This window comes from Ambystoma mexicanum, chromosome 5q (genome assembly GCF_040938575.1).
Source record: "Ambystoma mexicanum isolate Mex_15411 chromosome 5q, UKY_AmexF1_1, whole genome shotgun sequence".
NCBI lineage: Eukaryota > Metazoa > Chordata > Amphibia > Caudata > Ambystomatidae > Ambystoma > Ambystoma mexicanum.
Genome location: NC_090933.1, coordinates 894,831,157 through 894,858,527, shown reverse-complemented (window position 1 = coordinate 894,858,527; position 27,371 = coordinate 894,831,157). Strand labels below are relative to the sequence as shown.

General features: G+C 45.3%; 1 protein-coding gene across 1 annotated transcript in view; it reads left to right on the top strand.

Annotated features, from left to right (window-relative positions):
• The first annotated feature begins 3,925 nt into the window (after positions 1 to 3,925).
• The window catches only part of UQCRB (ubiquinol-cytochrome c reductase binding protein), a 126,667-nt gene continuing 103,221 nt past the window's right edge, over positions 3,926 to 27,371 (top strand). Inside the window, exons 1-2 of the mRNA XM_069621397.1 lie at positions 3,926 to 4,052; positions 19,283 to 19,354. Coding sequence (XP_069477498.1) covers positions 4,034 to 4,052; positions 19,283 to 19,354 — 91 coding nt within the window. The 5' untranslated portion in view covers positions 3,926 to 4,033. The remainder of the gene's footprint in view (positions 4,053 to 19,282; positions 19,355 to 27,371) is intronic.

Genomic DNA, 27,371 nt, shown 5'->3' with positions numbered 1-27,371 from the left:
GGCAAACACTAGGATATCATCGCTAATGTTTAAGACACCCTCCAGGTCAGCGAGGGCGCCTTGGATGATGTTCTGAAACACCTCAGCCACCGATGACACGCCAAAACTGAGTCTCTTGTAGAGGTAGAGTCCACGGTGGGTGGTGAACATGGTTATATATCTCGACTCCGGGTGTAGGACGAACTGATGGTAGCCGGCCCGGAGGTCCAGTTTGGAGAAAAACCGAGCACCCTGCACCTCCGCAATGATGTCGTCGATGGTCGGGGAAAGATGTCTCTTCTGCTTGATGGCCTTGTTGGGTAGCCTCATGTCGACACATATGCGGACGAAGTCAGGCTGCTTAGGCTTTCTTGCCAAAACGATTGGGGACACCCACGGAGTCAGACCCTCCACCTTCTCGATGATGTCTAAGTTCACGAGATTGTCCAACTCTTTGCCCACCTGCTTCCGAAGATGAAAAGGCACCCTCTGATGTTTCAGGGCTATGGGCTGCACCGATTCGTCGATGTGAAGCCTCACCGGGTCACCAGTCATTTGTCCGATTCCATGGAACAGAGTGGAATATTTGTCCAGGAGATCATTGTTGTCTTCGAGATATACAAAGTAGGCAAAGCTGACAATGCCGAGGGCCTCTGCTGCAGCGCAACTCAAGAGAGTATCCGTGCTCACTGGTGTGACGCAGAAGCGGGCAGTGATTTGCGAGCCATCATGTTCCACTTTCGCTACAAAGGCACCGTCCAGTGGGATGGGTTCTGAGCCCAAAATAGGGCCTTCGGGCTGACCAACCTGGGAGGCGTGTCCATAGCATCATAATGTCCACAGGGCATCACATTGACCGAGGCACCCGTGTCTACGAGTACTGGGACCAGTGACTTGTTAACCTCCACTACACACCTCGGCTGGCGTCTGTTCTTTGATTTGAGGACCCCCCACCCTCGACACGAAGAAGATGTTCTCTTCCTCCTCCTCTTCTTCCTCTTCCGCTGGGGCACACTCCTCGCCCTGGGCCACATTTGGGGGCCGATTTTTCCGGAGGAACCCAGACCGCACCAGGGGTATGGCACCATCACAGGCAGAGCTGCCTTACCCACCTGGTAATAGTGATCCGCAAGACCATATCTTCCGCAAGTTCTTCTAGCCACAGGACACTCAACGGGGTGTGGTAAGTCATACCAACACTTCTGGCATGACTCACCGGCTCTTCCGCCCCTGTCACGGAGGCCAGATCCAGGTCTTCTGACACCTCTGCTACCCCGCCACATGGCACATACCTCCTCAGTTTTCACCGGGCGTGAGCCAGCCTCCATCCTGGACGCCTGGGCTTCGGACACCTCATGGCAGCGTCCCAGCTCGAGAATGCGAGCAAGCGTGATACCTGGTTCTCTCAACACCTGCCGTCTCAGTTTACCAAATGAGCATGCCTGAATGAGCATGGTCCGGATCATGTCATCAGCGTCACCCCATGCACATGCAATAGAAAGGCGTTTGAGGCGGCCATAAAAGGTATCCAACGTCTCCTCCTCCTTCTGCTGAGCCGACAACATCACGAACCTCTCATAGTCGGCATTGGCGAGGGGCAGAAAATGAGCCTGAAGAGCAGTCTTTGCAGCTGCGTAGGTGCCGTCAGCTGTGTGGAGTGACTCAAAAATGTCCTGAACTGCAGGTCCAGCCGCATACAGCATGGTGACAAGCTTGCTGTCATCGTCTGTTTCCATTGTTGCTCTAAAGTACATATCTAGATGGTCCACCCCCTTTTACATCTGGGCCCCAGGCTGGATGGTGGGCCTGAGACATCAAACTCTGGGATGGGCTGCAGGGCCGCCAGGGCCTGCATTTGTGCAATGGCTGGAGGGGGCTGTTGCACAACTGGTTGCACCCCTGGTGGAGCTTGAAGCAACTGCGGGGCTTGAGGCTGCGCTTGAGGTTGAGGCTGCACTTGAGGCTGCTGCAGGTCTGCAGGCTGCCCACCGTCCTGGTCACCAGGCACATTCATGGGATAGAGCGTGGCTTTCTGGGGCCGTAACTCACTCCCACCACCACAGTTCAGTCCCCTCCTGGGAACCACTTGCCACCAGTCCTGACACACACAGGCAACACAAGTCCAAACCTGGTGGTGATGATGATGATGATGAGTGGCAGAACTCCACACCCACAGGTATGATGATGAAGAGAACGATGAAGATGGAAGTCCTCAGCTGCAGCAGTACTGTAATCAGGCACGGATGTCCCAAAAATTGAGCCAGGGAGGTTTTGGGTTAAGCAGGCCTAGTCATCTTACCCCTTCACCTCGCCTTCACTCGACGTAGGAAGCCCAGAAATCCAAAACCTGGGCATAGGTGTGCAGGTATAACTGCCTGCAATCAGTTTTTCCAAAAATTGGGCCTGGATGCCTCTCACAGACCGAACCGGAGCTCTGTGAGTGTTCACGGCCCGAAATCCAAGATGGCCACCTGCCGCGTAGTTTCTGCATGGGCTACGGCGTGAACCAAAAATCTTCAAAGATCTCCGTTTCAGGAAGAAAAATTGAAGCAACTTTCACCGCCGGGCCCATGCATTACACCAACCTCGTTGCCACTGTTGGGAGTCTGTGGTGACCCCCACTCGCGATGCCCGTAAGACCCAAGCACCAACAGACTGACACGGACACGTCTGCTCTGCTCGGGCTTCCCGGTCGCACTGCCGTGGCCGGGAATACCCCCTTTATTTATAATGCATGCAGCGGCGTGCAACGTCATGCCGCTGTGTGTGCGTCCCTTAAAGGGGCAGCGCCACAGTTAGTATGGAGAATCAGTATTCAATCCAAACCGAAAATTTAATTCTGAGGATTTCTGTAACAAAAGCTCCTTCCAAGCTGCAGCAAAAGGTTGGCATGTATGCATACATGCCAACATTCCCGAAACGAAGCACCTGGGGGGAAATTTCGTCAGGGAAATTGGGAAACATACATTTTCCCCAAGGAATGCATACATGCCAACCCTCCCGATTTAGGCGGGAGACTCACGAAAAATCGGGCTATTTTTCACTGTCTCCCGCCTGAAATAGCAGTAGCCCAAATGCATTCCTATGGGGAAATGTTGGTCTCCCAATTTCCCTTTGCAAATCTCCCTCCCAGCTGTGTCTGAATGTTGGCATGTATCGGAATGCATTGGGGCTACAGTTTTAGGCGGGAGAATGTGAAAAATAGCTATATTTTTCACTACAGAATTTGGAGTCTTCCGCCTTAATCGGGATGGTTGGCATGTATGTACTGTATGCCCCTTCTGAACCAGCTGAGCTGTCCATCTCTATTCCATTTCACCTGGTTTTACTTAATCTCTTGTTGTAGTCTGGGCCAGGGAAACAGGATTTATGATGAAAGGTTAGTTGTTCTTTTGTAAAACTCAATAAAATATTTTCAAACGTTAGGGGAGCTGTCAGTTGCTGGTTATAGTGTATGAACCGCAGAATATCATGACAACGCGTGTCAAAAAGATTGTACAAAACCTAACGTGGCATAAGGCTGGAACCTTAAGCGCTTGTTGGGTCAATGGACAATTTATAGGAATTTGAGTATCGTGTCAAAAAGATTCTAGTACCGCTGCACACGATTGCGATGCATGGAAAAAGCTATGCGAGTACCACACGCGGATATGTGCCAAGACATCAGCCAACATTATCTGCCTTGTCAATGCGTTTGAGTATTTTGCTCTGTTTACAGAATCACACTGATTGCTTCGCTGTTAGGTAGTCTATCGCGTGATGAAAACAAGTTGTTCATGGGGATAAATATCGGTATTGTGACACATTTTTTCTCCCTGTAAAATAATGATTTTTCCAATGCGGGTGGTATAATTTGCCGGCTCCTGAAACGCACACCCCTTTTAAGATGGCGGCCACAAACTCCAGTGACAACGTTCTAGTTCTTTCATAGACTCTCGTCCTGTGACATCACTAACGTGGTGTTGTCACTTACCTACCACGTACGAAACCTTACAGCTTTCGTAGTCGTCCGACTCCGAGCCGAGCTAGCAGAGCTGTGGGACCTCTAGTGAACATGGCATCCCGGGCACCTGGTGAGTGGCGGTCACGTTGTCTTTATCACGGTGTTTAAGCAGAGGTTATTGATTTGTAGTGTGCTGGTAATGTGGTTGTGCGCGGTTTTAGTCCTGTGAAGGGGAGCCGCACAGGGACTGGCATCCGGTGCTCTCTCTGTCCTTCCCTGAGTGACCTTCTCATCCCGAGGGCGAGGGAACATGATTGCGGGACTAGTCTGATCAAAGCCCGTTTGACCTCCTGAACAATATGAGTTATTGACCGAGCAGTGTGTTTTAAACACGAATTGTCAAGGCTGGTGTAGTGCTTGATTTCCTTTTTAAGTTCCAGGTTCTTCGCTGTGACTAAGAGTACCGTCGTGGTTTTTATTCAAGAGTTTATTCTGCTCGGCAAGCACTGTTGACACACAATAATCAGGAATTCTGTTATTTAATGAAGAGCAAAGTAATATCAAACATTCTTCAAGACACGTGTGCAATACTTTTGCTTCCCCTGTTCTGTGAAAATCTTTCTCTGAGACACGAGGCATAGGTGTACCCTCGAATATTGATAGGCTGAAATGCCAGTGTCGACATTGTTTTATGCTTAGTAATAAGTAAATGATTCATTTTCGGTGATTTGTAGGTGATGGGGAATATTTGAGGGGATTCGCAAACTTGATACTCAATGGTTGCTGATTACAAACCATAGGCTACAGCGAGAACGGCTGAGCCGGTGAATTTATAGCTGACTGGGGTGATGCTCGAATAACGTTTCCCTGTCTGTTTTGCTTCTTCTGCGATAATGTTGTATTTATCGACTTTTGTTTATCACACTTTGATATAAATACAGTTGTTTAGGCTTTTTTTGAAAATTACCAGTTGGCTATGAGTGTGAACACAGGATACATGTTTTGATGCACATAAATAACACCTTGTGCGTTGAGCTCGGTTACCTATCAACCATGGTTTAGAATGTGGTAGGTTCGGTTCGCCTGTTTGAATAGGTAACCCGCTCCTGAGAGAGGAAATTAAGGGGGAACAGTAGTGAGTGTAAACTATATTCACACTCCCCCCGACCTCACACACGCTGCCCTTCACCAAACGGAAATGGAGAAAGTGGGCACAACACCGGTTTAAGAAAATTACGTTTTATATCTGTTCGTTTTACAATATGAACCAGTGAGAAAAGAGAACAAAACGGAACAAAGGTTGTATTACATAGGTACAGCTGTCGGTGGTTATGAGACAGTAATACATCTATGTGCGCATGACTCTAGTTAGCGGGGGGAGGGGGGTGAGTGTCCCAGGCCATTGCGTGTCAGGACACAGTGGGTTCAGCGCTGCCCAGGTCGCTTCAGTTTTGAATGTTACACAGTTCCTGACTGTTTCCCTCAGACCTTCTGATACTTCCCACTGCAGCCCCTGGCATTATAGATGCGTTTCTCCATGGATGCGCATCTGTCCATTTCATTAACCCAGCGGCTAACGCTCAGTTTATCGAGAGCCCCATGTAGCAGGGGTGAGTCTATTCCCAGTGCCACACATAAGAATGTCTTTTCATGTTTGGTGAAGTCCATTCCCCCCAGATTGCCAGTAGCACTAACTTTGGGTCCTGCGGAACTGAGGACCCCCAGTACAGCCGAGATCCTGCGGGTAAATTTCCGCCTGAAGTCCAGTACTATATCTCAGCTCCACAACATGTGGAAGAAGGTACCCTCTACCCTACTCGGTCTCCGTTGTCTGCCACCCCTTCACCTTGCCATCGCTGCGCGGAAGTGGTAGGGCTGATACAGTATAAAATACTGCATTAGGCAGAGCCTGGTATCCATTCCTATTTCTCAAGGGACCATTAGTGCCCCTGCCCATTCCTCCGATTCCAACAGGCCCACCTCCCTCTCCCATTTTTCACAGAGCCGGGATAATTCCTGGGCCCGAAAGCGGTACCTGATGTGACCTTCGTCTGGATTTTAGCATTAAGAATGTTGGCTTCTAAGGGGGAGCACTTTGGGACCTCAGCCAACACGGGGAACTGCACGCCAATGGCCTGTGTTAATTGTAGGTTTCTGTAGTGTTCCTAGCGGGCAGTGCACCTTTTTCCTGCAGGGCCTTGAATGACTAAAGGTGCCCATCGTGTACCACGTCAGTGAGGGTGCGAATCCCATTTACTTCCCACCTTGCAAAGTGACCCATTTTCAGGACTTCAGTAATGTGCATGTTGTTCCATAGGGGTTGGTCTCCAGCCCCATCCAATGTGGTGGTGAGCCTCTAACCAGGTTTGGCAGACGTGTTGTCATCCTGGGCATATCTGTCATCTGCTTTTGTTTTTTTAATAATACTTGTAGGGGTGTGTTTGTTCCCATATTCCTAGTCTCATATGTATGGGAGCCCCGGGTCGCCGTGAAGCCAGTTGTTGATCACTCTTAGTTGTGATGCCCTAGTAAGTACAGAGACGGTGTAGTATGATTCCCCCCCCCTTCCCAGACATAGCTGTGGAGTATATTTATCCATGCCAATGCGCCACACTTCACCCCTTTGGCAATGGGGAAAGAAAACTGCCAAAAATGGTGGCAATACCCCCTGTGCCCGTCAAATCTGCAAGAATGCGCAGAGGTCATAAACCACCAAAAGAGCTGCACATCCTGCCCCACACACAAAGTTTGTGTAAGAACAGGAATCGCTCCTGTCACCTGAAACAGAAGGGCAAAATCTGAAAATGCCCTTAAAGATTCTGTCATTTTCCCAGAGAATTATGGAAAGGAGAGTGATGAAATCATGGATTCTCCAGGCAGTCAGAGGAATCCAGGCCTCCCTGCCTGGCAGCTGCTTAAGGAAATTAGCTGTCAAACCCATTTAAAGGTGTTTCTTTTTCTGGAAGAAATTGCAAAATCCACTATTTAAAGCATGTTTGTGAAGGGCTAATTCTTTTAAAATGTTTAAATCCCTTATAAAATGTGCTTATGTTTTATATGTGAAAAGACTTTAATTTCAAGGAGCCCAGTCTGGAGCCAATCCACTATTTAATTCTGATTTGACAGCTTGGCCTGGGAAATCTGACATCTCCGCTTGACACTCCCTTGAAAACAGGAATGCTAATGGCTGCCTAATGGTTCCTGCATAATGACAACAAGCAACACAATGGGGCCACGTTCGTCTTCTAGCTGACCAAAGAACAAAGGACAGGCTGAGCATTGACCACTGCAAGGAGGGGCAGGATGTGGAGGAGGCTTCTCAGTGAACTTCAAAGGACTGGACAGCTGCTGCCTGAAAAGGGGAGGTTACAAAGGAGATCTTTGATGTTAAATCCTTAACTTTGATTAAAGTTTAGAACTCTAAGCAACCTAAAGAGGCATAAATCTGAAACTTGGTAGATGTTAAACTAATTGTGATTTGAAGACATTGAGGAAACTCGGTGGAACCAAAGTTATGAAAAACCTCCGATTGTGGCAAAACTATCAATGTTGCAAACCTAAAATTGTATGTACATGATCCACTGATCAGCGCCCAGAGATGTACCGAATTAGAAATGATTAATCCAAACCGTTCTAGTTAAAATTGATACAAATCTGTAGAATGACCAAAACAGCTCACACAAAGATGGGAAGTGAACGTAGACACATCAAATATAAAATATGTCCAATTTTATTAGGGTACATAATGTTAAAAATCCATTTGGGAGTTCCTAAATCCTATCATAAGATGACAGCTCTGTTCAGACCGCCACCAGGACAAAGTACATGCCTGTAGCCACTCACAACCATGGGGGCGTGTTTTGAAGTTCTGCCCACGCCATAAACTTTGTAATGGATAAATATAGGAGTTTCACTACACAACTGCTTCCAGAACTCAACCTGATGTACGCGCAGCACCTCATTCCAGAATTCTTCATCTTGTAGCTGATTCCAGAATTCTTGAAAGATCCAGATTTCTTTGCAGAATCCAGACTTTAGCATTACTGAAACTTTTGTTAGCTTGACACAATTTCAAACATCCAAAACTTAAAAGAATAATTCTGATTCAGCTTGGCTTGTTACCATTAAGGCTTGCCCGCTGAAGCTTGTATCCTGTAATATGCCGTGTCCAGCGACCAGAAGGGCCCATCCAAATCCAGTCGGAGGTGCAGTCCAAAATTGACCAGAACCGCCCTGCTGATCCAATCCTGCTAGAGGTGCCCTGCTGTCGGTAGACCTGATCCAATACAATGACCAGAGCTGATGGTCCAAAATAACTTCTTCTGTAAGTATTAATAGGAACAGTGAGCCGTAGTATATTTGCATTGTATTATCCCTATCTCAACCCATCCCCTTTTTAATTCAGAACCATGGTATTGTTAGAATCCTTCTTGCGCTGATTGTCTCACTTTTCAAAACCATAACTCCCTAGTGATTTTGAATAACTAAAGAAAATCCCAGAAATCGAGTATCCATCTCGGACTGGTTGTGTTTCATGTGTGGCATCCTCTGTTTTCATAGTCCTTAATATAGTATAAGAAAACCCATCTGTCATTTTTAAAATCGATTTTCTGTTTCCATTTTGGCGCCTATTTTGCAAAAACGCCTCTTACTAAAACCTCTATAACTTCTTCAGTTTTAAAGATAGAAACGCAATTTCAAATCACTGATACCTAAGACCCTTAGCTACATCCACAACTAAGAACCGCGGAACAGTGTATTTGACCCCATTTTTCTCCAATATCGCATAGTGAAAATTTGCGGCAAATTTGCAACTTTTGTCAGTTACATGTGTCTCTTGCCCATTTTTAAGTGCTTTTTCCATCCTGTTCTGATCTAAAGTGTGTACTGTTGTTTATATTATAGCTCATGTGTGTTAGGACCTGTCTAGTGTTGCTTTCCTTGAATTTCTATCCATTTCAGCATTTTTGCAGTATTTCACAATGCCATTTTTCACCTGTCATTTAAGAGTCCATTTGCCCAAAATGGTTTTCTCTCTTGGTTGGGGAGAGAAGATTGCCTATAAACTCCAGACCTTGTCTTTCATCCCTGAATACCTGCTGGTTACTCACATTTGTGTAGGTTTGCTCCTTTTGTACTTCATTACTTTGAAGGGGGAAATAGTAACCTAAACGCTATGCAAAGTAGCCCGATTCCTAGTTCAGTGTGACCTTGGGGTTATTTTGAGACGGGTGTGATATGAGTGGTATATCATTTAGAATATTGACCTTGTAGACAAAAATAAATAAGGGTTTCATTACGCACTACATTGCTGGGCGAGACCTGGGTGTGTGCCTGATTGAAATCCCTTACATAGCTTTGCAGTGTTTTGAGGGCTATGCGAGGTTGTTTCCCTCCCCATAGAAGTCCCCGGAGAATACCCCCTAGTGGGAAATATTTTAATATTTTGATCAAGCATTGTGGGCAGCAGGGATCGAAAAAGCGGGAGCTAAAAGTAGCTCCTCGATGTCCACCATTAACCGGTGATCAGGAGCTACTGTGATGGGACAAGCAGCTAGTGCATAGCGTTCTGCGAATCGGACGTCCACATAAGATGCGAAAATCTCATTTTTGTCCTTTGACACCTTATGCTTTAAATGTTGTATAGATGTGTCCATATGTGTTTCTAGGTTGTCCCAAACACAAATTCACATGGGGGTGCTTGTTCTGCATCAGTTGGTCTGGGGGGACCAAAAGTAGCTCCTGGTTGCTGGCAGAGTAACCAGGCTACAAGCAGGAGCCAAATAGCTCTGAGCTCCCCTCAATAGCGAACACTGCAGTAGTGGATTAGATAGCTGTTTGATATAGCATTAGCAAAATGCAGGGCAGCTGGACAGGAAAGGCTCAGTTTGGTAGGCGTGGCGGCTCGATAAATGAAGCCCATAGTTTATTCCACCTACGTAAAAGTATGAACATGCCATAATTGGCCTGCACCTATCAGAAGGAGGATCTTAGAAGGCTGGTGGCTAGGATGTATGGATTGGTGCGAGCCAGAGTAGCTGTCAGAGGCGTAGGAGATGCAGCTTTGATCAGAACTCCACCAAACTAGGTTGAGCCAGTGTAGGGGTAAATTGTGCTCAATTCAAATGCCATAATCTCTCTGGTCCACAGCGATCCAATAGTTCTGACGGAAATGCACAGAAAGGGGTTCACTAGAATCAGATCCTGCCATGCAAGTGACTACTGTGACTCTATAATTGAACCTTACTGTAAAAACTCTGCTGATATAAGATTCAATATTGTGGGGCCTTCATTTGAATTCGCTTAGTTCGTTTGCGTTTAACACACAAAGCTGTGAGCCTTTTAACATGGACTTTCTTTTTCAAATAACTTCAGACCATCCGAGTGCTGTCAGCTACTCTCCACATCAATGGCCGGCCTCCTCCTATACACGATTTACATCCAGTTGATATGTTTTTTTTTATTTATTTATTTTTTTATGCACAGTGCATGAACCCCACAGAACCCTCTAGTATATCGTTCCAATCTCACAATGATAAAACTCATGTCATGTAGTTAATACAAATTAACGTAAAAAAAGAACTTTTGGTGGCATCAACCACATACACTGCACATAAACTCACATCAACGTGATGTCGTTTTTAGCATAGTCTAAAAAAATTTTTTCCTAAAAAGAAAGCTACAAGGCACGCATAAACACTTCACCAAGAAGAAACGGGTGTATCAAACTGCACCCTCTGAGTACAACAAATAACCCTGTAATTTACAATTCTGTTATAACCATCCAGTCATTCCAATCAAACATCTTTATGCAGAGATCGAAATTGCTCGAGAATACAAATAAAAAGAATTGGGAGGCATTTAGATACATGAATCTTACATAATGGACAAAAGGTTGAAGGGCCTCCAAGTACAGTGATGCAGTGAAAAATGGTTGGTAATTCTGTTACCACACCGCCGTACTACATGTTTGGCGGTGCGGTGGACGATTTTCCTCCAGCAAAAAGCTAGAGGGGAATCTGCCACCTTACCGCCAACAAATTGGCAGAATTACCGCTGGTAGTAATTCCCATGGAGTCCTACGGAGACTAAAACTGTACCACCACTTGCAATCCCACAGTAAATCTGCTGGACCTAGTGGTGTTAACAGTAAAAATGGTTGGCGGATTTACAACTGGAATACAATGGAGTATGCATCTCAATTTGCAGTGCTCTTTGTACTCATTCCTGGTTCTCTAGTGGTAGCTCCTGCCTACTGGGCAATGCCTGGCACCTAGGAGCTGGTTTTAGCCCCTGCTCATTGAATCGTAATTTCAAATCCTGTCTTTATACTTCAATCCGCTCAACCCTTTTAATAATTACCCGACTCCATCCTTCAGTAGATCTGTCTCTCTTCTCCCTTACCACCCCTTACCCCCTCTGACCAGATAACTACACTTTATCAATAGTAATTCCATTCTACATAATACTTTAGGGGAATCCCTAACTTCTCGGGACACTGATGGGGAGTGTACTAGAGATCACTCTGCTTATCTTCCATCTCCTTCGTTTGCTTGTTCTCCATATAAGCACCAAAAAGGAAACCATTCTATGTTAATGTCCTGCAACTCCTCATGTAACCATCCAGTACAGTTCTTTAACCTACCGTAATCGAGAGTCTTAGTTTTGAGGTAATGCTGTTGCTGCTAAGAGCAGGCAATGAGTCATGTGCGGTAGACTTCTAGCACCCTCGCCTTTTTGGGGGCAGACCTCACGAGATCAATAAGGGGTCCATGGACCATTCTCGTATTCTAGCCACAAGAGCTCTGTTGACAAATAGACTTGGGCATAGCTACAAAATCACCAAATATGAAGGAAGGAGCCTTTTCTCCCCCAATCCCTACACCAATTGTTTCTAATCCTTGGTAGATTTTAGACTATCTTATCTGGGGACAACTATCTTATGTGCATCACTTAATGCCATGGACCTTAAAATGAACTGATTTGAAAACAATATTATTTTTTATATACGATGGACTATAGCTTTTTCGAAATGCCAAACCGGCTGTCTTTTTCCATCTCGACCTTAAGGCTCCTGACATTCCCCGAATACACCTATTGATGACTGATACAGACTCTTTGGGGGGAGGGGTATGACTTGGAAACGGCTCAAGGGAACAGGTCACATGATAAGATTGCCCTCCATCCCTTTATTCATCCATGTATCCCACAGAGCACCTGATGTTCCAATACCTGCTTAAGAATGGCAAAACATGCCCCCCTCACCCCCCCACGCAATTCTCCCACTGTTACCATAGTCGGCCAATAATTTTCCAAATGCACCAATTTTGTTGTACTCTTGGTCTCAAATGATCATTGCTCGTCCAAGAGATGGCCATTTGCATCTGGAAACCTTAACACTCCAAATCACCTGCGAGAACCAAACGCTCATTTGGGGTCATGGGCCTCTTATCCTCCCAGAGAACGAGGGTCAATCTAGGGACCATCGCTGGCAGCATTATAAACAAAAAATAGCAGGTTGATTCAGCCTACCCAGCCATCCCAGCAGGGCAAACTTCCCCCCCTCTGCAGCTCTGATGTTGAAGAGTGGTGCAATGGGCTAAAGTTGATCCAATCCATCCCCAACCATATACTCGGATACCTCCAGTTTAAATTTACAAATTTGTAAAGGGAAGTGTCTAACTTGGCTGCTATATCCTCAGCTCTTGGACCCAGAGGTAGGATTTGAGATTTGTCACTATTCCCTTTTGTTCCTAGAAATATTACCATATTACCACAACTTCCCAAGATCTCCATCAAATATTTTCCTTAAGAGAGGAAAGTAGGGAGGATGTCCTCTGCAATCGATCCTAAATTCTAATCTGTATCGCAAAAGCCCCATATCCTGCCACATTGTTTACCCTCTGCCAATGGCTCAGTGGCCTTTGCAAGTAAAAGTGGGGATAGCATTCAGCATTGATACTTTTCTTTATGTAGCAAATAAAGCCCCTCAAGGGTTTCTATTGGCTCTTACTGCCAGATTTGGTTTGGAATATAACCCCCTTACTCAACAGATTAGGCCAAAACCCACATTTCCATAAGACTCCCATAATGACCTGACCTCCAGCTAACCCGGTCAAACAGCTTTTCAGCATCCAGGGAAAGTATCGCCAGGACAGCTGGCCGGTTCCTTTTGACATAGACTAGGTTTATAGTCTTCCTGAGGATGTCTGCTCCTGGCTGGCCTGACACACACCCCACCGGGCCCGTGTATAGAAGAGAATGAAGTGCCCTCTCTAAACTGGTGTCCAATATTCTGATAACCACTTTCATATAAACATTTATCAGAGAGATGGGTCTACAAGAAGAGTAATAAAAAAACGAAGTTGAAAAGATTTACGCCACAAAACCCTTGCAATTTATGGTTGTGGAACATCATGACCATCACAACCCTAGCTAAAAGGCAGTTCGGAGAGGGCTCCAGGTCTTACGAAGTAGATGAACAGCAAATGTTGCTGTGGCTACTTTACAAGAAGAATAACTTGACGGTGGAGAGCCTGTTAGAGGACTCTTAAAGGACACAAGCAGCAGCTTAGGTCAGGTTTAAGTGTGGACACCTCTGTGTGCACTCAAATGCTCTGGAGCGACTTCTTGGATGAAGGTAAGCACTACCTTTTCTCCCCACAGTACCTTAAGTTTGAAGAAATGTTTGCTGCTGGATTCTCCTCGATGTGGCAGCGCTGGACCCAACCTCCAGATTACTGGGTCTAGTGACGAAAGGCAGGACAATGGATGGCATCGCTCAGCAGCAGTCGCTAGGGAGGACCTCTGACACAGATTTAATTGGCTTCTCTGGTCCGTCTGCGGTTTTGGCGCTCTGGTGAGGGGACTTGGAAGAGTCGTATTGTTCCTCTGGAGCTCAGCAAGTACTTGGACAGATTTGGCTTAGGCAAGACGATGCACTACGATTCGGTCTGAGGTATCCTGGTAATCGTGGTCTGCAGCTCTGGAACAGCACAGCACCTCGGGAGACGACTCAGATTGTAATTTGTCTCAGGGCTGGTTGGTCCCACCAGCCAAAGGGAAGGAGTCGTTCTATTCGGAGTTCCTCTGTCTAATAGCCAACGGGGTCTGGACCTCAGTGATTGCTTCAGTGTTGTAAAGGGTCTGCAGGTGACTCTGGTTGGCTTCTTGGGTTACTTCAGTTTCCAGTGTTCGACTTGCCTTTCACCTCAGGAACCTCACATTATTATTCTGTTTCAGCATGCAATCCTCTGCAATTGCTTAGCAGTTTTCAGAAAGGGGCAGGTGGCTGTCCAATCAGGACAGCCAGACCCCAAGTGGGAGCTGGTTCCATTCAGGCACTCGGGCAGGGGAGTGAGAAACTCTTCCCCCCCCCCCCACCCTACTTCCTGCCTGCCTGCCCAGACAAACTGGAGCCAAGGGTTCCCGCCAAAAAGGCAAAATACACACACACCTCCCCTCCCAGAATGGTGGTAGGGCTAACGAAGAACAACCGCGCTAGAAATGGTGAAAAAGAAAGGACCCACCAAGATAGTACTTGGGTCACCCTATTGTGCACAGGGACTGTGAAAACTGATGGAGGTAAAAAAAATAGCACAGTAGTGAGTAGGACATGTCCACTTCCACTAGCCATAACTAGGTTGTCTATGACTAACAAGTCACAGGAGCAGAGGAAGGGGGATATGAAGTATCCTCTTGGCACTCCCCATAAGGTGGTGTGCTACTATTTCAGAATTTGAAGTTTTAGGAGAGGTGCAACGTATCTCTCTATCCTTAAGAACAGTAGAAATTAAGGATAATGAAAATCTCAAAGGAGAACCCAAAGGGTTCCCAGCAACACTGCCCATAAGGAGCTGTGTGCTGTAAAAGTCAAATACAGATGCCTTAAGAGATGTGGAGGAAAGTAAACTCCGTAGAACACAGAACAAAAAGGTAGAGCCCATTCGAATGAATGAGTGGAAAAAGGCTCCACTCATTCAGGATATAAAGGAAAAAGGGCCAGAACTCGAGCATAAAGTGCTGGGGGTCTCACTAAGAGAGCGGATGAAGCATAAAAATGATCTCCCCTCCCTACACCTTTTGAATTGGGCTATTCAATTTTATATTGAACCAAATGATATGCATGTTTTTAGGAAATCTCTCTGGAAAGGTTCAGTTCAGAGATTTTGAATACTCATGAACACAGACTCAGAAAGAGTATGGAGTAACAGTACAAGGCAATTTTAGCTTTGAGCAGCAACGACAATGTAAAGGTCTAATGATAACGGCTAACAAAGGTCAGGAACGTCGGCCATGGCTTCTGGCAGTCACTACAGGAGCAGTATCCCATTGGTTAAATTTGTCTTTCAGACACTAGACAAACTAAAAGATGCCAGACTTAGCACTGTAGAAAATGACCAACCGTATCTGAATCCTGAAGTTGGTATTGCAATACTAAATTCGCCCTACACACTCAGTGCGATACCATGCAACTTACTCATAACTGAATTGGATATCATAGTTGGGGAGGCAACTGAAAATAGGTGAATAGAAAGGGGCTACACTGGATTTTAAATGTAAGCTGTCTGGGGCACGCCACAGTGGCCCCTGGGCTCCTTCCTCTCCATAGCGTGGAATAATCCCTCACGTTGCCTTTGTTGGATAAAGCTGCTGAAGCTACTGTTGCAAGTGCACATCAGTCAAGTCTGAGCCAGTTAGCCTTGTTCTGAGCTATGGTACATAAACTAACTGTTCCCAGGGTTTAACCATATACGCTGTCCTGGTGTGCTGCTTGGCCGCGATTGCCACTGGTTTCTGGTAGCAATGTGTCTCCTGCCCCCACAGGATCCCGCCTTGTTTGAAGATGCTGTACAACTGCGGCCATGGATTTCCCCACCTCCCCCCCTGCAGTCTTGGAACTGTTAATGTTAAGTGACTGCGTGTATGTGTCTGGTGTGAAGCAGTCAAGTTCCAGGGTTGTTGCAGGGCTCCAGTCATTGCAGTGCATGCCTACAGTAATGGGTTGCTTGTACACAATATGGCATATGGCCAGTATGATGAATGATCAACCGGGGAGACACCAACAGCCCCCACCCCCAGGATAGTGCTCAGCGTGTTAAATTACATGATATTGTGGGCATTTTCTCTTCTTTTTCTGCCTTAACCACAATTCCTTAGTTTGATGGCTCTGAAATCTGGTAAAGTTTCATTGATTTCATTCCCAAAATGATTACGCAGCGATTATTGAAGATGCTTTAAAAACATACTTTTGACCCGCATGTCTGTAAATTGTCAACTTTGATTTTCGGCGCGCACATAGCCGTCATCCTGAAATGCTGAACGACAGATCATCAGACTCTAGATTCACCGCTAGGGTAGGATGGACAAAACAGACACTTGTTTGGTGTGTCACGAGTTTAACTCGCATGCAAAATCTAATACTTTTGGTGAGGGTGGGAAAAGTGCACAGTACTACTCCCATAAAATCGGTCTACAAATGTTGGGAAGGCCAATGTTAAGGTTTCACTTGTGATTATTGAACTCTAAACCTAAATTAAAACTACCTTTCTTGAAACCTCAAAAATTATAAGTCTAATAGGCACATCTGCACTTATGCATATCTTTACAACATAAACAAAATATAATTCATGCATACAGTGCTTTCTAAAAAATACACATTTGAGTTAAAGGGTTGCTTTATAAAGTGCCTTGGTCGATCTGAATTGCTTCTAGGTGCTTTGTGAAACCAAGCATCACACAGCGAAAGTGCCCAATTATGAGAACCAAAGATATTGTCTTTTCGAAAGGTCATGAGTTTAGGAATACGCCAAATCTCTATTGGGAGTTCCAAAGCATGGGAACCTTAACTGAGAATCTTCTGTCATTTTTGGATTAGAAACGTTGCTGAGAAAGCAAAAAAAGCTTGAGGATAGGAAGGATTTTGAAGGTATGCAAGGCTTTTGATGAGACGGAAAGGAGGAGCCAGTCTGTTTTATAACTTAAAAGTATAACGTAAGCATTCACTACAACCCAGTGCAAGAATCTTTGAGGGGGCTGATTGAGTCAATTTACCATAGGCCAAATATCCGATCAATACAAGTATTCTGGATGCTTTGAATATGTTGGTTTTGATATGTTGGTAATCCTGAATATAGGGTGTTAGCATGGTGCCATTTAGAATTGGGCACCCCACCTCTAGGTGATGCCAAATAGCATAAATGGTAGCACTCGCCGAAGCAACAGATTTGTCAGAAAACTGCTTGGCATTCATCTGACAAGTCAAGTGAAACTCATGTCTGGTTACCAAAGCTCAATTGTTAGTGGTATTTGTTTTGTGTGCGCTTTTCTTTATTATTATTATTTTTTTATTTTTTTTGGAGAGGGGAGAATCTGGCTGTGAACATTGGGTTTGGGGTGGGGGGGCTTGTGGGGTTTGTTTTCAAGTGTGATAGTTGGCCTAATAATAACCCCTCCATCTTAGAAACGTGTTTTTAATTTGCTTTCAGTCGTCTAGGAATTGGACCCTGGCAAAGCCAGAGGATAAGAAGATCGTCTTGAGGGTCATTAACACACAGGAGCATCTGCATGTCTCGCAGATGTAGATTTCAATATTCATGAAATGTCCTGTATAGATTTTAAATTTAAAAGTAGAGCCCGAACCCTTGCAGGACTCCGCATTTCATGGTGACTGAGGAGGAGCAGAATTTGTGCCATTTTTGACTCTGATGTTTGAGCAGGAAGGAAAGGTAGAACTCTTAATAGTATACCACCAGATCACTCTCTAATCTCATACTATTCACACATTACAAATGAAACAATAGTTGTAAAATACTCCTTAATTAAATAACAAAAACATCCTCTTTACTACCATATTTGTACTAGACATGCACAACAATTACATTGACAGCCGAGGTACAAACGAGTAAGTAAAACTGCAGTCTACAAATGAAACCATATCAACTCCAATACAAAATAAGAGGCGAGTTAAGGTTCCAATAATGTTTTTTAAGTGTTTAATGATTGGTTAAACCCTATTGATACAACTTTCTACTTTGTAGAATTGAACTCTTCTTATGTAGCAACCTTAACGTTTTTAAATGTAATACAACTGTGTATTGAATGTTGTCAAACAGTGAAACTTGTTTTTGTAATTGTCGAGTTTAAAAAAGAAAATGGCTTCAGCTCAATTGAGCACTAACATTCCTTTATCGCAACACTTTTAAAAGTTTATGCCGCTTTTTGGTGGCTTTGTGTTTATTGTTCCACACAGTCCTATGCAAAGCAACATTTTTTTACAAACCATCCGTTATCTAAATAAGGGATTGTACTTCTCAGTTCAATCTGTTCACATCGTTTTTCTCCATTATAGAGGTTTGTTTCAACCTATACATTGTCTTTTAGTTTTATCAATTGGCTCTGTTGGTATTGAGTGATTAACATCCAAAATTAATTTTCAAAAAGTTGCATGATTAGTGGTAGAAAACATTCCTGATATATACTTGAGCTAGTTTTGCGCCCCAACCCCCAACACCAGTAGATTTGCGCCAGTGGTATGGTTGCTATGAGTGTTCCTCTTGTGTGTAAGAGTAACTAAGGTCTATTAACAAGGCTATCTTCTGTGGCTGGGCCACATCATCTCACCACCCCTTCCTACATTTAACAATTCGTCTATGAGTAGTTAGAAATTTGAAGTCGCTCTTGTGTCACAAAATAGGTTTTGAAGTACATGGATTTTTCGATTCTTTTTTTGAACAGTACGGTCTGTTAATATTTCATGTGCAGGCCGATCTCAAATCAGAAGTTGGGTCCAGCTAGTTATTACATAACTGATAGCGATTAATTTGTCAAGAGATTGAAGGGCCGTGATCTACTGTACTGAAACTCATCTGAAATAAACTGTAATGGTATGTCCTGCCATACGTTTTTTCTGACAATATATCGGGGAGGAAACATTCTAGTTGCAAACTGCAGCCAGCAATAAATCACTCACCACCCCAATTGTACATATGCATACAGCTTTTGACTTGCCAAGAGTCAAATATTGCTAGCCAATGGCTAGTAACGAGTGCAAAATGTGCACCCTGGCCTCATTCCGATTATCACTCGATAGATGTCATGGATTGTGTGGTTTTTGAAATTGTTAACGCCTTCTAGAACACTATATTACATCCAAACTATGTATTAGCTAGCTTTTTTACGATTTTTTTTTTTTTGTAATGTGAATTTTCTGGAGGGATTAGTAAAACTGGTGGTGATGTATGCTGAACTGATGTCAGTGAGCACTTTGATACTATGACTAATCTGCCATTTTCTACATGACACCTTTTATAAGTGTTAATATTGTGAACATATTTAAAAGGAAGCATTTTACTTTTGCAGTTGCTGCATCCAGCCGATTGTTTGAGGGCCTTTGCAAATGGTATTACAATGCAGCAGGGTTCAACAAGCTTGGTAAGCATGTTCTTAAATGTATTAAGATTCTGTGAATGTCAGTTTTATGTGGCAAGGCAAAACGCGTACTATTTGTATCAACTGTTGTGTTGCATAATCTATACGGTGTTGCACATTTAGTGTAGGACGTGTTACGATGGTCACTTCTGTGAACTTGTGGTTTAAGACTAAATCCACAGATTAGCGCAGAAAATAACCAAGTGGGAAACCGTGAACTAGCCTGCTGCCTTTTACACGTACACTTGTGCCCCTTTAAAAACCTGATTAAACATACCTCAGCCCGACTTGTTACATTAGCTACATATGTCAGTCTAGTGGCAGGTAAATCTAAAGCTAGCCATGAGGTGGCTGAAGGGAAGGCTCCCTCCATATTTGGTTCCATTAGGGCTTTCTTTCTTTTCATGTACCCCCTCACCCCATTTCCTGCAGGCTCGGTACTCTGGGTGTGAGGTCACAAACCAAAGAGCACTTGTTACAATCACCTAAATCTGACCCCTTGCCACAGGCTTGCTTTGCATCCATCCCTTGTTACATTTTGCCTTTAAAAGGGGAGGAGACCCCTAATTAGTAGATTCATTTCTGGAATTCAACATGGAAAAGAATTATTCATCTTGATCTTTGTTTAGGGATACAGTCTATCCCAAAGTCTTCTGTCTGGAAGGTGAAGACGGAAGGCAACCTAAGCAGGAGAGAACTGTCCCTCATCTCCCCCCGGGAACAGTGGGTGGGGTGATTGCTGTTGGACTATGCTTCTATACTGACTACATTGGAACCAGATGCCTATTCACTGGAGGTGAAGGGTCCTCTGTCATTGCAAGCCAAAATCACTGGAGTGCAGAAGGACTTGCCTTCTCTTCTAGCCCCCTGGAGTTGGTCTCCCAGCAACTGCAGAACCACCAATGGCTCTCCCTGCATCTCCTAACTGCGCTGATGCCAGTTTGAGAACCTTCAATGCCATTTAAGATGCTGCACAGGAACCGCCCAATACTCTCGGACCTCTACGCCCAACCACTTCTGCAGCTCCCAAGTTGCGCTCAAACCTGAAACTTTGCCTTCGTCACAGCCGAGACCTGCAGATTCTTCTAACTCGATACCACCGCATAGTCACTAGCTTCTTCGAGCTCCAAGCCGATGCCGGAGGACCCAGACACTGTGTTAAGCCAGTTGAAGCCCAGTCTCTACTTCTCGGAGGTCGCTGAGGGTTCTTGCGCCGTCACCCTAACATTGTCTTCCACCCCCAGCGTCTTTGTTCCACAAGCCGTTGCTGCTGCTGCTGAACAGCATTGCATCCTAAAAGCTGCCGCTCCTAGACTGTACACTGGCCCGGTGGTGGAAGCACCCAGACTTTGATGGCGAAAAATCCTGGCGCAGCACTGAGCCCCAAAGACAAGTACATACAGTGCTGTGCAGATGACTTTCCCCCCTGGTACTCTTTTGGCACTATAGAGACTTTTAAGCTCACCTTCTATAACTTGTTTATATGGACCTATCTTTGAACAATGAAGTTATGCCAATCTTGCACCTAAACACTCCAGCACTAACTATCCATAGTGCCCTTTCACATGTGTGTGCGTTCTTTTGCAGAGGGTTTTCTTAGTGGCTTCTGATTAGCTGTTTGCATTTTTGTTTGCTTAGAAGTCTATATATTTTTTATAGAACCTTGATTGGGCATTTCATTTATTTTGGGCTATTACATGTGCGTTGTTTGGGTACTGTTATCAGCCCACAACCCTCCTGAAGATTATACTCTGCCCTTGGCATGTGCTATCACAAGAGGCGAAGATGTACCTGTTGGGCTCTGTGGTTCATCTTTATTTTTGGGATTGCTGCTGGTATGATAGTAATGTGGGACTGAGAAGGTGTTTTAGCCACTACTCCTCCCCGTTACTCCTTTACTCCTGCAAAGCAGTAGTCATTTCATCACACATTGATACTGCCATGGAATTTCTTCCATACATAGTGTTTCAGATCCAATCTGTAGTATTATACTGTAGAACGTACAGCACTTGGAAGTGCTTTTTAAGTAAAGTTGAGAAGATTGCATTTGCGCCCCTTTACCTCACAGTTTTAGTAGAAAATTGATATAATTCCATTGTAACAGAGATGTGTAAACTGGTGGGGTTGGTGTACGCCTAAGTTTCTTTTCATTTCACATGAGTTGAGCATTTCAGCTTGAACGCCCTTCAGAAACACACGTTTTGTTAAAAGGTATCACCGCTAACGTTATTAATGTCTGATCAGTACACCTAGAAGAACCTCTCAAATAAACAAACTGTTTGGATTGTTGGATTGGTTATATCAGTTAGTCCAGAAACTTAAGCAATACAATCGACCTTTCATAAGCTGATTTCAGGCTTTGTCTTTGTTAGTCTGAATTAAATAAACCCTGTTTTATTTCGATAAATGACAGCTGGGGGGTGGTAAATTGTATATGCAAAGTGAAACTTTTAGACAAATAGTAATTTTTACAAGAATAGGTAACCTGGATAATGGTGACCAATGCCACCTTATAACGCATCCTGCAGTCCGTTGCTCCGATCGTAGAGGGTTACCTAAAAAGCTCCACCCACCTCTCCAGTAAAATAGATTTTCTGTCTATAAAGGTTATAAACCTGGCGTAATAGTGACAGGAATTCAGTTGAGAAAGCAAATCTCGCTTTCAACATCTCAGTACATTAAAAGACAATGCATCACTTGGTGTTGGGTCTGCGTCTAGGCCGCTGGGTTTTCTTTGGGAAAAACTATGCAGATTTTAATTCCCATCCAGACTTTCAGGACAAAGTTGTTTAAGCAGAAGACCTTGTTCGCATACTTTTACTGATGGTCATTTACTACTGATAGATTTGATTAAGACTGTGGTAAATGCTAAATTCCACTGTGCTATTTGTTTATCCATATGTTTAGCTGTAATCCACTCGAGCATAAGGGCTCTACCAATTCACTTTTCTCCAATGTTATCCTGATTTCTAGAAGACAAATGTTTCATTTCAAGCACTTGTTAATTATTTTGTTGTTGGAGCAAGCATAATCCTGTTGGTGAAAGTCCATCTCTTCTTCTCAACCCCCTCCCCCACCTCCCCATTCTTTCATTAATGTACACTTGTCACTCAAGATTTGACTTCCGAGCAATAACTAGGATGTGTATAGCCTATAGCTCGGCCACACTCCCTTCTGAATCCCTGCCTCACCCTTAAAGAGATCATACAAGATCCTGCACCCAGAGCGTTTATCAACCTGCTGTGCACTTTGACAGCACACCATCTACAGTAAGTTCATCTTTAATCCTATTGGTGCAGTTGTGCAGTGGAGGCATTCTCCTATCATTAGAACCTGTCATTGTTTTGATGGGGTTCAATCTGGGATCCTCTTCAAATGAGAAGGTTCAGCCTGCTCATCTCAGAACTGCTTTATTTACGGCATTGATGGACACATTTTTGATCATGACCTTACTTGCTTCAGCAATAGGTCTGGCCTTGAAGAAGACTCAATCCTTCTAAGATATAACGGCCTATTGTGAAGTATCAACAATGGTTTCCAGTGATAACTATTTGGCAATAAGTTCATAGCATGTCATTATTTGTGGCAATGACAATTGGTCCATATCCTACATCGGTTCTAGATAATGGTTGATTTGGTGTCATTTTCTAAAGCTTCAACCCACCGCAGTTCTCTTCTACCACCTAGGCACTTGTCTGAAGAGGACAGAAATTACATATCAAACAAACCTACCTCTTTAAGGGGGACATAACTTATCCCCCTTTTCAAAAGGCTGGATATGTGGATTGAACAGTACACTGCAACCTATCTTTGCTAGTTTACAGCAAAACCCTAAGCGATGCAACATTTTTCTCGTGCATCCCGTTTTTTGTAAAGTAGTTTTGGCATAAGCTTCATTAAACAAACTCACATTTTAGTTGTGGGGGTGGGCAGAGATGGAAAAATATAATGGATTCTGGTGAGAGGGTCCATAAACGTGGTTTGATGTGTAGGTTTATCTTTAATTTGTTTGTATATGGTAATGATCAGGAGTTGTTGGGGAGAGCAAGGTGGATTAGGCTGTGAGCCTTTTTCGGAGTTTGCTGAGATTTGATGTCCAGGTTTTTTTTTTTTGTCGGCAGAGGTTCACAAGGGACATACGTCAAGGCAACAAATAAAAATATTTAAAGCAAGCATAGCATAAAACATTGTAATGGTTACAGAATACAGTTCCAACAGTGGATATAGAGCATCAACAATACAGAAATACACAGCAAAAATCACGGTGCGTGGGTAGAGACCAGAGATAAGCCGGAACCGGGTGTGTTCTCACTTTGATTGTTGAGATATGTATTAAATTCGCTCCAGATGTTCCTGGGGCGAGATTGGGCAGGCAGCATTGTCAGGTATTCCTCCTCACAGTTCCGCGACCATGTGAGCATACCCAGCCATTTCTGAGCGGCCGGTGGGGAGGAGCGCTTCCAGTTCTGAAGTATACATTTTTTGGCAATCATGCAGCTTACATTCAAAAACCTTTTCAAACGCTTAGTTTCGTCAGACCCCCAGACCTCAAACGGAACCGCCAAAGGATCGGGATCAATTACAGTTTCAGTTACCGCACTCAGTGTATGGAGGACACTGTCCCAGAAACCGGACAATTTGTGACAGGTCCAGAACATATGCAAGTCATCAGCATCCACCGCCCTACAGCGCGGGCAGAGGTGCACCTCAGAGCGAGCAAACCCCGATGTCCTGCGTGGTGTATAGTAAAGCCTATTGAGGAGCTTGTATTGCATGGCACGAAAACGGAGACACTTTTTGTGTGTGGCAGCACATATTCTCCCACAATTCATCAGAAATTTCTAGACCCAGCTCAGCTGACCACCCGTCACGCGCCCTAAGAGTAGGAATGGGGATGATATCTAGTAGGATTTGATACAGTGAAGAGACGACACCGCGTGCACCGCCCGAGTTGGCAATCTAGGCTATCGCCGGGTTGTCTGGGGGCTCATCCGGAAAGGAGGGCCACATGGTGCGGAACGCGGCGCGAAGCCTGTAGTATTGGAGAGTCTCTAGGGGAGATCTGGTGTGTCCCGGTCTCCAGATCTGGGGGCCTATGAATTTGCCCTTGGGATAGAAGTCGGACAGGGCCCGATACCCCAACGCACCCCAGTGTCACGCCAAAGCGGTATCAAGCGTGGGCTCCAGGCCCGGAAAGGCCCACACTGGAAGCCATTTGTTATATGGGAGGGCCCACTTGTCGAGTGTAGTAGACGTGACAAGGCATACAAGGTCGCAGCAATGGGGTCAACGGGGGAATCGGATGTGTAGCGTTGATGTAGTAATAGGGACATTAAGTTGATACCAGCGGAGGCAAGCCGTTCGAGTTTGAAATGTGGGCGCACTGGGGAACCCGGGTACCAATGAGTAGCATGCTGGGCCTGGGCCGCGATCCAGTATAGTTCCAGGTCCGGAGCAGCAACACCACCCAGTTTGTATGAAAGTGCCATGTCAGTCCACTTCTTGCGCACCACACCGGAGTGCCAGAGAAATTGCGCGCAGAGCTTATGCAATTTAGTGAAGTAAGCCCTCCCGGGCCATATAGGAATGTTGCAAAAGGTGTATAAGAGCTTGGGGAGCAAGATCATTTTAATAAGGGATAGACGACCAGCGACGGAAGGGTGCGCCAACGTGAAATTTTGGTCTCAACTGTTCGTGCTACAGCTGAGTAGTTATCGGCAAGCAGGGTGGGCTTAGTGAGGGACATCTGCACCCCAAGGTATCTCACACTCTCAGGGGCCCAGTGCAGGGGATACTCGGTGGTGGGCTGCAGGGTAGCTTTAATGAGCGGGAAATGCTTTGAAATAATTAATTGTAGTGGGTGCCAATCCGGGTGATGTCTCTCAGTATGGGATCCAGATGGGATCTCTGACGTATAATAGGACATCGTCAGCATAAAGGGATATTATTTCAGGATTGTCAACCAATCGTACTCCTTTACGCGCGTGCCGTGCTCAGATAAAGTCCGCCATCGGTTCTATCACCAATGCGAAAAGGATCGGGGAGAAGGGGCAGCCCTGTCTGGTGCCTCTGAATAGAGTGAACATCTCGGATGTTAGTGAGTTGACTCGTACCCGCGCAATGGGGGAAGTGTACAAGAGTTTAATGAACCCTATCATGTTAGGGCCGACGCCCATTGTTTCGAGGACCAGCCACATATATTTCCAGTAGACCATGTCGAAGGCCTTCTGAGCGTCCAGCGTAACCGCTACGGCCTGGACGTCTTGGTCTATACGGGACATGACATTAAATAGTCTCCTGATGTTATGGGAGGTGGACCTACCGGGGACAAAGCCTGCTTTGTCCTCTTGTACCAAGTGCGTCATGATGGGCAGAAAGCGGTTAACAATGATCTTAGCAAAGATCTTTGTATCTAGGTTCATGAGGGAGAGAGGTCTATAGGACCCGCGCTCGTCCTCAGGTTTACCTGGTTTGAGCAGTACCGTGATGGCCGCTTTCCGCATGGAAGGGGGGAAGGATAGTGTCTCGTAGTGCGTCATTCCATACCTCCAACAGCTGGGGGGCCAGAATAGCCACGTGCTCTAGATAGAAGTCCGCCGTGAGGCCGTCAGGTCCCGGCGCCTTGCCTATGGGCAAGTCGGAGATAGCTGATACTATCTCGTCTAGCGTGAACGGGCTGGGAATAAAGGGATCTATAGAACTCTGTGAATATATCAAGTATTTGATGGTCCGCCCATTGAGCGTCACCGTTCTGATCTTTTATGGAAGTGATCTGCGTGCGGCCCAGTTCTCCACCCCCCCCCCTCACAAGTGTCGCAAGTGTCTTGCCGGGTCTGTCCCCCTCTCCATATTTCCTAGCGGCCTGGGGGCGGCTGAAATAATGAACTTCGCTGGTCGCTAAAGTGTTGAACACATGGAGCTCGTCAGAGATTTGGGCCAGAGTAGTGGGGTCAGACCCGGAGGAGCAACATTGCTCCAACCTTTTCAGTTTGGCCTCAGATCGTCCAAGGGCGGCCCTAATAGCTTTCAACACCCCTGCCTCTTGGGAAATAGACATGCCCCTAATGTAAGCCTTAAATGCCTCCCATCTGACCGCGGCGGTCGTGTCTTGAAGAGAGTTAAGCTCAAAGAAGGACTCGGTGTCCGCTAAAATCTCAGATTTAAACACAATGTCTTTTAGAGCTTCGGACTTAAAGCGCCAGGTGCAGAGTGTTGGGATGGGAATTCCCAGCCCTAAGGACAGTATGATCGGAGAATGATCCGAGAATGTGCGGGGCAAAATGCATGTATCCTCCACCCTACCCATAGCCTCTCGAGACCAAAAACAGATCTATCCTGGACGAACTATCATGTACAGAAGAGTAATAAGTGTAGTCCCGCTGTTGGGGGTGAAGTGTTCTCCAGGCGTCGCAAATATTGAGCGACTGCATGTGGCCATGCAGCCTGCGTGCCGCGCCAGTCAGGGCTCTGGGTGTAGTGCCAGTTCTGTCCAGGGCAGTGCCCAGTATAAGGTTCAAGTCACCCACCCATATGATCTGCACCCCCACGAAGCCCAGCAGTATGGTAGTTAGTGTCAAAGAATTCCGGAGAGTCTACATTGGGACAGTAAGTGTTAACCAGCAAGTACTCTTTATTGACCAGTGTGCAGTGTATTATAACGTAACGACCCCCAGGATCAACATAGCTTTTATGCAGCACAAACTTAATTGATTTGTGGATCATTGTGAGAACGCCCCTAGATTGTGTGGAGTAAGAAGTAAAGAACCTGGCAGAACCCCATGATGGGGCAACAGCTCTCGGAATGAGGCCATCGGAGTGCGTCTCTTGTAAAAGCAATATCTTGCATTTGTCTGTTAGCATATGCAACAATCTTGCGGGCCTTAGTGTGGTTGCTCAGCCCCCGAATGTTCCAGGACATTATGACTGTAGCCATGTTAGAGGTAGGTATCTACAGACACAGTACCCATAAATCAGTGAACATCCCAGCTCCTGTGATGGTATGAGATCACCCACCCCTAAC